Raw genomic sequence first — 13,232 nt, 5'->3', positions numbered from 1 at the left:
TATAAAAGTGTGAGTTCTCTAGAATACCATTTTATTATCTAAACCGCCATATACCTGTCTGAGTCCCTTTTGTCTAGAGTGTAAGAACAGAAAGATTGAGCGGTCGGCCTTTATAGTCACTGGATGTAAGCTTGTTAGAAAGTGCCTAACCTGTAGATACCTATAAAAGTCAGACTTTGGTAGGTGGTATTGGACTTGTAGTGCTTGATAAGTCTTGAGGGTGCCGCCCTCATTAAGATTTGCTACTGAGTGGAGTTCCGCATCTCTCCAGCCGGACAAGGACATATTTTCTGGCCAATCACAGTGCAGCACCTAATTCTAACTGCTTTACTACAGTGGTGGTGAAAGCGCATTGGACTTAATAGGCCGCACTGTCCTAGGGAATTACCTACACAGTACAATACTATAAATAGCATTTCACAATTATAAATAATAAAAAAAATGCAGTCACCAAATTCTGAGAGCCCTGGTGACTCTGTCAGCCCCCTCCCTCTGTCTAACCATTTAGATCAGGGGTGGGGAACCTCCGGCCCGCGGGCCGCATCCGGCCCCTGACACCTCCGGATGTGGCCCGCGGCTCTCCTGTGACATGCGCCGCTCTGGAGGAGAAGGAGCCGACACACACGGCATCCTCCTGTGTCTGTGACAGCTGCCAGGAGGATGCTGTGAGTGTCGGCTCCTTCCCCTCAGAGCGGTGCACATCTTCTGACTCCTGCCCTCCTGTGACGTGCGCCGCGCTGGTGAGGCAGGAGCTGGCACAGACACAGGAAGTTGTGTTGTATGCCGGCTCCTGCCCCACCAGCGCGGCGCAGAGCGGCGCACGTCTTCTGACTCCTGCGGGCCGCGCGCGATGACGTCATTTCATCGTGCGCCGCCTGCAGGAGAAGACCGGCACAGAAGAGAGGAGGGAGAAGAGGACCTGGACAGCGTGGGAGCGGAGGAAAGGTGAGTGGGATGTTTATTTTTTTCATTTGGGGCAGACACTGGGGGTTAACTAGGCCACCAGGGACATGACTGGGGGGGGGGTTAACTAGGCTACCAGGGACATGACTGGGGGGGTTAACTAGGCCACCAGGGACATGACTGAGGAGTTAACTAGGCGACCAGGGACATGACTGAGGGGTTAACTAGGCTACCAGGGACATGACTGAGGAGTTAACTAGGCTACCAGGGACATGACTGAGGAGTTAACTAGGCCACCAGGGACATGACTGAGGAGTTAACTAGGCCACCAGGGACATGACTGAGGAGTTAACTAGGCCACCAGGGACATGACTGAGGAGTTAACTAGGCTACCAGGGACATGACTGGGGGGTTAACTAGGCCACCAGGGACATGACTGAGGAGTTAACTAGGCCACCAGGGACATTACTGAGGAGTTAACTAGGCCACCAGGGACATGACTGAGGAGTTAACTAGGCCACCAGGGACATGACTGAGGAGTTAACTAGGCTACCAGGGACTTGACTGGGGGGTTAACTAGGCCACCAGGGACATGACTGAGGAGTTAACTAGGCTACCAGGGACATGACTGAGGGGTTAACTAGGCCACCAGGGACATGACTGAGGAGTTAACTAGGCCACCAGGGACATGACTGAGGAGTTAACTAGGCTACCAGGGACATGACTGAGGGGTTAACTAGGCCACCAGGGACATGACTGAGGAGTTAACTAGGCCACCAGGGACATGACTGAGGAGTTAACTAGGCTACCAGGGGCATCACTAAGGATTCAAATCAGGTACAAGGGGCATCACAGAGGGTTAACTACAATAGCAGGGGCATTAGGGGAACAATACTTTGCCTTGTTCTGGTGCTGCAAACCCCCGCTACTAACTGCCGCCCACGGTATAACATTGAGTGCGGCCCTCGAATGATTTTATTAAGGCCCGACCGGCCCTCGACATGGAAAAGGTTCCCCACCCCTGATTTAGATGCTGCAGTGTCCAGCCACTGCAACATGCAGATTTCATCTCCAGCTGCAAGTTCTGTTGTTGTTCTAAGTATCAGGTTTTGGAATCTTAAACAATTGTGTCCCTATTACAAAATTTATATATTTTTAATTAAAAACACATCTGTTTTATTATGGCTTTCCTAAGTTACCTGCATGCCTCGCATCTTCTGAAAGCGAGCTACTGTATCGCTCAGTGTGTAAACCCGTACATGGCCCATGTGCAGTTTCCCAGATGGATATGGAAACATTGATAAGACATAATACTTTGGTTTTGATCTCTGTAAAAATAAAATATAAATAATTATCTCTTAGTTCAAGAATATACTTGGGAAAACATAACCTACCAATATAAACTGGCGCCATTACAGTTCCATTCACATTTGTGCATAGTAACAATGTCTTTTTCTTTCTCATTGCTATTTGTAATAAGCAGAGAGACAATATTGTATTTCAACAAAAGAACCTAATGATGAGCATGACTGCATTCATTTCTTTCCTGGGACTGCAAATTTGTTTCATAATTCATTTTATTTTACGCGGATCATTATGAAAGTACAGAGAGACAGGATTTAAAAAACTATTGAACAATGTCATTTAATTGCTGAAACCATTTCCAATACTTTTAGCTTCCATGTCAGGCACACTTCTGCATAAACAAGCTGTTCTTTGGAAATTCAGTTTCCATTAGTCCTATTAGGGAGCTAATGAACAAGATCCTAGCCTAAAAAGAGAAACTCTCCATTTGGTGGCTATTTTTCAGCCATAAAAGCGGATCGCAGGAGGTCCCATCTTTAGAAAATCATCAAGGTAAATGTTAAACAGAAAGAAGTTGTCATTGAAAGGGTTATAGCAAAGTTGACGGACTTTCTCCCCATTCTTCAGATCGGGAATGAGAGATGCACTAAGGTTGCCTAAGGAACTGTGTGATGTCCAGCAAGCTCCATGCACTAATCAAAATAACCAGAAATGGGCCCATGCACCGAACACACTTCGTGTTGTACATTTGCCGACCAGCATGGAATGCATCTCTTCATGTCCAAACTAAAAAACAGGCAGGAGTTCAACTTAATAAGTCTCCCAACACAGGGCCCAAGAAAATGTTTATTTCCCGAGTCCCACCCTGCAAAACCTTGAAAAATGTACTTTTATTCATTCCTACGCTGTATGGTAATTCATTGTAACTAGTCATCTGGGCGGTACTGGGGCACCAACTAGTCATGGTGATGGGGCTGCATGTAGTGGTAATTACGCCCCTCTGGGTGTGATTTACAGCTTAGTTTTTCACCAAGGGGCGGGCCTGAGTGCTCATACTAGCGCCCATGTGTATATTCATGCGGACATGCACAGAACAGCACAGTCCTTTCCTGCTGCACTGTATATGTCCACAATAGCCTTGAATGACATTTATTAGCAATGTCTGGTTTCTAGAGAGTTTGGTGGTAATTGGTTTGATTCAAAAGATTCACATCAAAGGTCACTGTGTGAACTATGCTGCACACTTCCTATTAAAACAATGGTTTTACATGTGATTTTCATATGTATTCTGACACAAAAAAAATTTAAATACAACCAAGTGAACACAGCCTAAAGGACTCGCTCTTTAAGGGTATAAACCCACACACCGTATAAGCAGCGTATTTACTGCTGCGATACGCAGCAAATACGCAGCAAACACGCAGCAAATACGCAGCAAAAACGCAGCAGATTATATCTAAATAACTGAACACAGCATCAAATCTGTACCAACAAATCTGCTGCGTATTTGCTGCGTATTTGTTGCGTATCTGCTGTGTATACGGTGTGTGGGTTTGTACCCTAAAGCAAGAAGAGATTGTTTTAAACACTGATGGCCTCTCCTAAGAATAAGGTAATCAATATTTATTTGTAGGGTTCCGACTCTTGGTGTCTCCACCAATCAGCTGTCTGAAGGGGCCACAGATGCTTGAGCACAGAACTCTGAAGGAAAAGTTCAACAGTCCAGCACTTGCCAAAGAAGTTTTTTCATTTATTCAGTTTTGTTGCAATAAACAGCAGAACACCAACATGCAGTGACCCCACAGATTAGACGCGTTTCGAGCGCATGCGCACTCTTGTTCACCAGGTGAACCGAGCCATATGTGAGTCCGGGCACCAGAGAGGTTGCAATCGGTGAGCTGACACTACTTACCACATGTTGAGCAGAGAACTGCATTCTCTTTATTCCTTACATGGGCTTGTTTTAGAATACACCTCTTCAAAGAAGCTATACTGGATATTGCCTGGTGTCCCATTCATTCAAAGGGAACCAATTAGCACGATTAGACAGATCTGAGATGCAACTCCACTAAGCAGAGCGTGCTGATGGCAGGCAGAGAGCTGTGACTAGTCCCGCTCCCCGCCTAGATGACTAGTTGCCGCCACTCTCCCAGACTCGCGCTCTGCAGTAAAACACTTTTTTCCCTTGCAGACGCTGATCATATGCTAGGGGAGCTGCATCTTAGTAACATACAGCTGGGAGCCATTTCAGCACAATTGTGCTGATTGGTTCCCTTTAAATGTACACAGCAACCAGCACCTAGCAAAGCCACAATGATAAGTAGTGTCTAAAAAGGAGTAATGTAGGATGAAGTTTATCTACAAATACTTACATCTACTTCATTAATTGCTGCAAAGTTGTCTTTAATCTTTTGGTGCCAAAATGTTTCCACCTTTCTTCTAGTTTCTAATCCATATCCTTTCTCCCACTGTCCGGTCTCACTGTAAATGGCTCTTGTAATTCCATGACTTAAAACCTGAGGCCACTTATAAGAAAATCCATTCAGTCTTCTCTTTAGACAACTACTACAAAATCCTAGTGTAACTGCAGCAGGACCCATTCTTCATACATAGAACCCCTATAGGAACAGTAAGGGGGAAAAAAAACACCTGTAATATTACAACAAAAATATTTCAGACCAAACACAGACAACAGTGTGAGGCTAAATATTGCTTGATAAAATATATGATTTTTGTTTATACATAGTAATAGCACTGGGTACACAATCTATTTACAGTCTCCTATATTAGTGTGTAAATTAAAAGCAATATAACTTCCTAATACACCCAGTTACAACTGCACACCATTCACCATTTAAATATCTGGATGCTGTCAGTGAATGAACATGTTGTTCAAAGTGTTAAAGGGATATTCCAGGAAAAATTAACTTTTCCCCAATCCACAGGGTAGGGGAAAAATAATCGCAGGGGGTTCGACCTCTTTACCCTCCGCCGATCTCTGTATTGGGCCCCACCACCTCTGTTATTAATAGAGCTGAGGGTACGGCGCGACGGAAAGAGCGCTGTACTGTATGAGATGGGAGTACCAATTTTGGGTTAGCATCTACTGCATCTGACTACAGAGGAGGCTGACTGTTGTCGGAAACCACCAGGTAACCACAGAAGTTGGCAGAAACACCCTGGAGTTGTCTAAATATTTTTTTCTTTATTTAATGAAGGTCAAGGTGGAATAAAGAAATAAAAAAAGTGTACTAGCCTGATGCTGATCATCTGCTGCTGCTGTTCCACTAGTGCTAATCTCTGCTGTTGAGCACTTCCTGGTCTCTGTCCCACCTCAGTCAGTGATTAGCTGAGAAAGCTTACTACTGTTTAATCAATATAAATCTCTTTATTATCTCAAATAACAATAAAATCACAACATGGAGTAAAATTCATGCACACAAGGAGTACTGTCTAAATATACAAAAATAATATAGATACAACAGTGTATCCATAAGATGTAAAGGTATCCACTACTAATGTGAACACTGCCTACAGGATGGTATTGGCTTTGGTGCTCTGTATTGCACTAAATGTCTCCTGCTATTGCACTAAACCCAGATAAATGAAAGTATCTAAACAGTAATGAGAAAGTTCTCCAAACAATAAATACACTAACTGGGAAGGAAAGACAGTACCTGATATAACTGTGTGCTGCCACCTCTAACGCACGTTTCGCGTACCGCTTGTTCACAGAGTCCTCCTCCTCTGTGAACAAGCGGTACGCGAAACGTGCGTTAGAGGTGGCAGCACACAGTTATATCAGGTACTGTCTTTCCTTCCCAGTTAGTGTATTTATTGTTTGGAGAACTTTCTCATTACTGTTTAGATACTTTCATTTATCTGGGTTTAGTGCAATAGCAGGAGACATTTAGTGCAATACAGAGCACCAAAGCCAATACCATCCTGTAGGCAGTGTTCACATTAGTAGTGGATACCTTTACATCTTATGGATACACTGTTGTATCTATATTATTTTTGTATATTTAGACAGTACTCCTTGTGTGCATGAATTTTACTCCATGTTGCGATTTTATTGTTATTTGAGATAATAAAGAGATTTATATTGATTAAACAGTAGTAAGCCTTTTGTTTAGGAAATCGTTGATAGTGACCCAGGCAGGTCAGGTGGTCTTTTTAGGATACAGTGATTAGCTGAGGAAGCACATTGCTGTAAAACAACAGCCGTTATTAATGATCTTGATCATTATTAACGCACATGGTTTTGCAACAGCCACTGTTTGTATGTTGTGTGAACATAGCATTTATAAGGTTAATAAAGTTGATGCATAAGGTATGTTCAGAAGACAACTGCCCAGATCTATATAAAGAAATTCCCTCCAAGGATGCTTGAAAACATATGCTCTCTATCCTTCTCATCTGAGGTTCGCACTGAAAGGGTTTTCAAAGTATTTTCAGCACTTCAATGAAAATTTATTTGACTTTATGCTACCATGTTAGCCTACTAATAAGGATTGCCTTGCTCCTTTGAACATCCAAATTCTCCTTAGAATTTTTATAATAAACAGAAACTAGTAATACCTTAGCCCCTTAAAGGGGGTGGCCACTATAGTAAAATAGTTTAGTATTAGTAAGTGTACTCACTGACAGCAGTCTGTCAATAAGATGGCTGACATGGAGGAGCATGTGACCATGACTCACCCCCATGGTCCTCCACAGGCATATACAGGCTCAGTGGTGGACACTGGGGGGGGGGGGGGGCATGGTCACATGCGCCTCCATGTCAGCATCATATGGACAGACTCACCCCAGCCTGGGCAGCCCAGCCTGGAGGAGGGGAGTCTGATATTAGCTGTATGAGGCACACAGGGAGCTGCTGTCAGTATATACAGGAAGAACACTTACTAATACTGTACACTGAACAATTTTAACCCCTTCATGACCCAGGATGTAACTGTACACCCTGGGTTAGGATCCCGGCTGCCATGATCCCGGCTGATATTACAGTAAATGGCGTAAGCGCAAAAACCCGCCAAATTGCTGATTTTTTGTCACATCAAATCCAGAAAAATTGTAATAAAAAGTGATCAAAAACTTGCATATATGTAATCAAGGTACCAATACCAAGTAGAGATCATGGTGCACAGCCCCACAGATCAAAGGATAAAAGCACTATAAGCACGGTCATAGAGCAATTTTTTAAGAAACATTTAGATTTTTAAAACGGTTTACATTTTTTTAAATCCATCAAATAAAATAAAAGTTATACAAGTTGAATATTGTTGTAATCATACTGACTTGAGAAACATAGATGTCAGTTTTACCATAGGGCAAATAGTGTAAACACAAAACCCTCAAAAATACAAAAAAATGTGTTTTATTTTCAATTTCACTGCGCAATTTTTTTTTCAGGTTTTGCAGCATATTTTATGAAAAAATTATGACTGCCATTGCTAAGTACAATTAGTGGTGCAAAAAAATAAGGGTTTGTGTGGGTCTGTAGGTCTTTTAAACATGAGGAGGAAAAATCGAAAGCGCATTAGACCCACATTCCGGGTCTAATGTGGGGGGGGATAGGGAAGGGGGCCAGTCACTTCTTTAACACACATTACAATGTTGTATAACTTTGTAATGTGTGTTATTTAGTGAAATAAGCCTCTATGACGCGGCTCCATTAGAATCAATGGAGGCGCGTCATACAGGGGCGGGGGATTCCTCCCACTGGTGGCGGGCCGCCTCCTGTGCTTCAGCCCCGAGGCGGTACCCCTGAAAAGAACGGCGACGTACATGGAATCGGGCTGCGGTTCAGAAAACAGACCGAGGCACCGGCTTCCCCGTGACAGTGCCGTTCTATCTGTAGGTCAGATTAAAAAGGATGTACCTGATGGTACAGTACATCCTCTTTCAATGAAAGTTACACTTTGAGGCTGGGTTCACACTACGTATATTTGAGGCTGTATTTTTGAGGCTGTATAGCAACCAAAACCAGGAGTGGATTGAAAACACAGAAAGGCTCTGTTCACATAATGTTGTAATTGAGTGGATGGCCGTCATTTAATGGCAAATATTTGCTGTTATTTTAAAACAACGGCTGTTATATTGAAATAATGGCAGTTATTTACTGTTATATGGCGGCCATCCACTCAATTTCACCATTGTGTGAACAGATCCTTTCTGTGTTTTCAATCCACTCCTGGTTTTGGTTGCTATGAGGACCTGACTTGTGGACCAAATACTGCCTGAAATGTACGTAGTGTGAACATAGCCTAAACATGTGCAGCCATATAACACTGTACAGATGTCTATGATCTCAAACAGTCCAGCTGCTCTTCTATCATAAGGCTATGTTCACACTACGTACATTTCAGGCAGTATTTGGTCCGCAAGTCAGGTCCTCATAGCAACCAAAACCAGGAGTGGATTGAAAACACAGAAAGGCTCTGTCCACACAATGTTGAAATTGAGTGGATGGCCGTCATATAACGGTAAATAACTGCCATTATTTCAATATAACAGCCATTGTTTTAAAATAACAGCAAATATTTGCCATTAAATGGCGGCCATCCACTCAATTACAACATTGTGTGAACAGAGCCTTTCTGTGTTTTCAATCCACTCCTGGTTTTGGTTGCTATACAGCCTCAAAAATACAGCCTCAAATATACGTAGTGTGAACCCAGCCTATAAATGTATGTGCTTCCAGGCGACACAATTGTAGAGGGGCGATCCACGTGTCCTTACCCAGCCGGGGTCTGTGCCGTAATGGTGCTGATCACGGCTCGGCACTCGGTTGTTTTCAGCTGCAGCAGCCAAAAGCAATCCAGTGCCTATCTCATTGATCTATGCAGTATAACTATACTGCATAGATCAATGAGACATCAGTGTACTTATACTAGAAGTGTAAAAAAAAAAAAAAAAGTGTTTTAATTAATAAAAAGCCCCCTCCCCTAATAAAAGTTTGAATCAACCCCCCTTTTCCCCTTTTATAAATAAAAATAAATAAACAAACAAACATACATGTTTGGTATCGCCACGTGCGTAATCACCCAAAATATTAATTTATCACATTCCTAATCTCAAAGATCACGGTGTAAAAAATGACACCTCACACAGCCCCATAGACCAAAGGATAAAAGCTCTGTAAGCCTGGGAATGGAGCGATTTTAAAGTGACTGTACCACCAGGTCAAGGCAGAAGCACTGGAGGCGGGCCGACCCACCCTTAGTGGGAAGAAACCCTAGACCCTCTATGATAGGGTTCCATTGATTCTACTGGAGTCACGTCATGGAGGGGCTAAGGTTTCTTCCCACTAAGGGTGGTTCGGCCCGCCTCCAGTGCTTCAGCCTGGGCCTGGTGGTACAGTCACTTTAAAAAACATATATTTGTTAACAATGGTTTGAATTTTTTAAAAACCATCAGCTAATATAAAAGTTATACATGTTATATATCGTTGTAATCGTAACAACTTGATGAACATATATAACTAGTAAGGTTTACCCCAGGTAAAATGGTGTAAAAACAAATACCCCCCAAATAAAAAAAATGTTCTTTTGTTTTTTTTTATTTCACCTCACAATTTCTTCCCGCTTTTGCAGTGTACTTTATGAACAAATTCAGCCTGTCATTGCAAAGTACAATTAGTGGCACAAAAATAAGAGCTCATGTGGGTTTCTAGGTGGAAAAATGAAAGTGCTATGGCCTTTTATTCACAAGTAGGAAAAAGCAAAAAGGCAAAAATTGTAATTGGCCCGGTCCTCTAAGGGTTAACAGAATATTCACATCTCAGCTAATATAGTTATACTTGAAGGGCTCATCATGTTAAATATTTTTGCTAATACATTCATTTAGCAAACTTCTGCTCTGAGGGCCAATTTCCCAGACTATTCCACTTCTAAGGGCAGCAAGAAAGCCGGCTGTTACCCTGTGGGCTGCAGCTAGTTTGGGCTTTGTACAGGTCACTCATTCTTCTAGGTCCCAGTTTGGGGATTGCTCTGACCCTCCTGGCACATATACACTGGCTGCAGACCTGCGCACAGCTAAATGGCCAATGACATGAGACGTCACAAGGGAAACAGAGGAGGATCAGGGATACTTTATAGTTCTGTGTATCTTGTGTTCCCTGATATCCTGTGACTTGTAGTCCCACACAGACCAGGAGGCATACAGTACAGTGTATAACAGGTTTCCTGTAGTCTGGTGCTGACTGCTACACCCAACTCTCCACAGTGCCCCTGCGCCCACATCACTGCTCATACACGCTCCACTCACATGTCCTACCTCAGGAGCTGATAGTTCCTGCAGTGGGAAAGGACCTTTGATGATGTCATGACCATGTGATCAGTCACATGTGTGGGAGGGGTCAGGTTCCAATGCGATCTGCTGAAGAAACTTATGTATGGTTTATGATAAAGTAATAACGTTAGTGATGAGCTGCTGTATCTGCGGATAACTGCTCTGCTGCCTGTGCTGTATCATACAGACAGCTCGGCTCTCCGTCTGTAATACACACTATGTGCTCTATGCACACAGCTCTGCAGTCTTTGGGTCATACACACAGGCTCTGCAGTCTTTGGGTCATACACACACAGCTCTGCAGTCTTTGGGTCATACATACACAACTCTGCAGTCTTTGGGTCATATACACACAATTCTGCAGTCTTTGGGTCATATACACACAGCTCTGCAGTCTTTGGGTCATATACACACAGCTCTGCAGTCTTTGGGTCATACACACACAGCTCTGCAGTCTTTGGGTCATACACACACAGCTCTGCAGTCTTTGGGTCATACACACACGGCTCTGCAGTCTTTGGGTCACACACACACGGCTCTACAGTCTTTGGGTCACACACACACACAGCTCTGCAGTCTTTGGGTCATACACACACACACAGCTCTGCAGTCTTTGGGTCATACACACACACACAGCTCTGCAGTCTTTGGGTCATACACACACACACGGCTCTACAGTCTTTGGGTCACACACACACACAGCTCTGCAGTCTTTGGGTCATACACACACACAGCTCTGCAGTCTTTGGGTCATACACACACACACAGCTCTGCAGTCTTTGGGTCATACACACACACACAGCTCTGCAGTCTTTAGGTCATACAAAGCTCTGAAGATTTTGGGTCATATACACAGCTCTGAAGAGTATGTCCACACTACGGAATCCTGGCGGATCACCTGCCGCAGATTCCGCAGCTCGCCCCCGCTCGCGGTCACATGCATCTCTGCTGGTCCCATAGGCTTCATTCTATGGTTTGGCAGTGATAGGGTTAACTTATATGATTCTAATATCTGAGACATTCTAAGTTAACATTTCTTACGTAGAAACTTCTTTTCATGGACACAAGTCTCCTGATCAGTTTGAGGGTAGCTTCACACGTACCGACTCGCAGCGTTATTAACGCTGCAAGTCGGCTAGGTCCTGGCAGATCACTTTCACTACATACACACAGCGGTCTGAACCACTGCTACGTGTATGTAATTCTGACGGCCGCTTAACCCCTTCGGCTCCCGCTCTGTATACACTACCTCTACTCGCTGCACGGGGTCCCGGCATACTGCTCTCCCGCCCGGCCAGGGAGGCAGTCGGGTGAAAGGGACAGAGGCAGGCTTGAAAGTTCCTCCCTAATGCAGCGCCGGGGTGAGCTTCCGCCACAGTCAGCCTCTGTATCACACACGCCGGAAGCTCAAAGCTGCGGCCCCGCGCTGCCCGAACTCCTGCTCGGCAGCAGCGCGATGACGGGGGAGTTCGGGCGCCGCTGGGCCGCAACTGTGAGCTTCCAGCGTGTGTGATACAGAGGCTGCCTGTGCCGGATGCTCACCCTGGCGCTGCATTAGGGGGGAACTTTCAATACTGCCTCTGTCCCTGTCGCCCGGCTGATCCCCCTACCCCCCTGCCTGTCACCTCAGCTGCCCCCCATATTCTCCCCCTGCCACCCTCCCATCTTCCCCTCCCTCCTGCCCTCCTCATCTTCTCCCTCCTGGCCCCCCATATTCTCCCCCTGCCCCCCTCCTATCTTCCCCTCCCTCCTGCCCCCCTCATCTTCTCCCTTCTGGCCCCCCATATTCTCCCCCTGCCACCCTCCCATCTTCCCCCCTCCTGCCCCCCCCCCAGCTGCCCCCCTCATCTTCTCCCTCCTGGCCCCCCATATTCTTCCCCTGCCACCCTCCCATCTTCCCCTCCCTTCTGCCCCCCCAGCTGCCCCCCTCATCTTCTCCCTCCCGCCCCCCATATTCACCCCCTGCCACCCTCCCATCTTCCCCACCCTCCTGCCCCCCTCATCTTCTCCCTCCCGCCCCCCCATATTCTCCCCCTGCCACCCTCCCATCTTCCCCCCCTCCTGCCCCCCCCCAGCTGCCCCCCTCATCCTCTCCCCCTGCCATCCCAGCTGCCCCCCATCTTCTTCCCCTGCCATCCCAGCTGCCCCCCATCTTCTCCCCCTACCATCCCAGCTGCCCCCCAACTTCTCCCCTTGCCCCCCCCCCCAATCTTCTCCCCTGCCATCCCAGCTGCCCCCCAATCTTCTCCCCCTGCCACCCCTGCTGCCCTCCCATCTTCTTCCCCTCCCCCTGATCATCTCCCCCTGCCATCTCAGCATGCAAAGTGCCTAGGGCAGCATGAACTCTAAATACAGGCCTGGTTGTAAGCAGAACTGCAGCTGCTATCTCTCAATCTGAGACCATCCTACACCTGGGTAGTTGACTTTTCTCCATAGAGACAGGTCAACATCTAAATTTAACCTTATCAGGCAGATTCCGACGTCCACCTGAAGAATGAGCCAGTTCAACAATTGCATAAACATGAACAACTTTTTGACTCAATGACCCACCCTATAGTTTATTGAAGTGTATTTGGAGGCTTAGAATAGCTGTATTATAGACTGTATATACTGTAAGTCATTTACCACTTTTGCACAGCTCTTCTTCTGCCTGTAAGTAATGTACTTATATGCAAATAATCTATCAAACTGTTTAATGATGCTTAGTGAATTGGTTGTCTGTAAGTATGGTT

General features: G+C 45.3%; 1 protein-coding gene across 1 annotated transcript in view; it reads right to left on the bottom strand.

Annotated features, from left to right (window-relative positions):
- Positions 1 to 10,549, bottom strand: part of LARS2 (leucyl-tRNA synthetase 2, mitochondrial) — a 196,504-nt gene extending 185,955 nt beyond the window's left edge. Inside the window, exons 1-3 of the mRNA XM_069960317.1 lie at positions 10,486 to 10,549; positions 4,581 to 4,826; positions 2,103 to 2,231 (exon numbers count right to left, since the gene is read on the bottom strand). Of these exons, the coding sequence (XP_069816418.1) occupies positions 2,103 to 2,231; positions 4,581 to 4,808 (357 nt within the window). The 5' untranslated portion in view covers positions 4,809 to 4,826; positions 10,486 to 10,549. The remainder of the gene's footprint in view (positions 1 to 2,102; positions 2,232 to 4,580; positions 4,827 to 10,485) is intronic.
- Between the last annotated feature and the right edge of the window lie 2,683 nt (positions 10,550 to 13,232).

This window comes from Dendropsophus ebraccatus, chromosome 2, assembly GCF_027789765.1.
Source record: "Dendropsophus ebraccatus isolate aDenEbr1 chromosome 2, aDenEbr1.pat, whole genome shotgun sequence".
NCBI lineage: Eukaryota > Metazoa > Chordata > Amphibia > Anura > Hylidae > Dendropsophus > Dendropsophus ebraccatus.
This window is presented reverse-complemented; position numbering and strand designations above follow the sequence as displayed.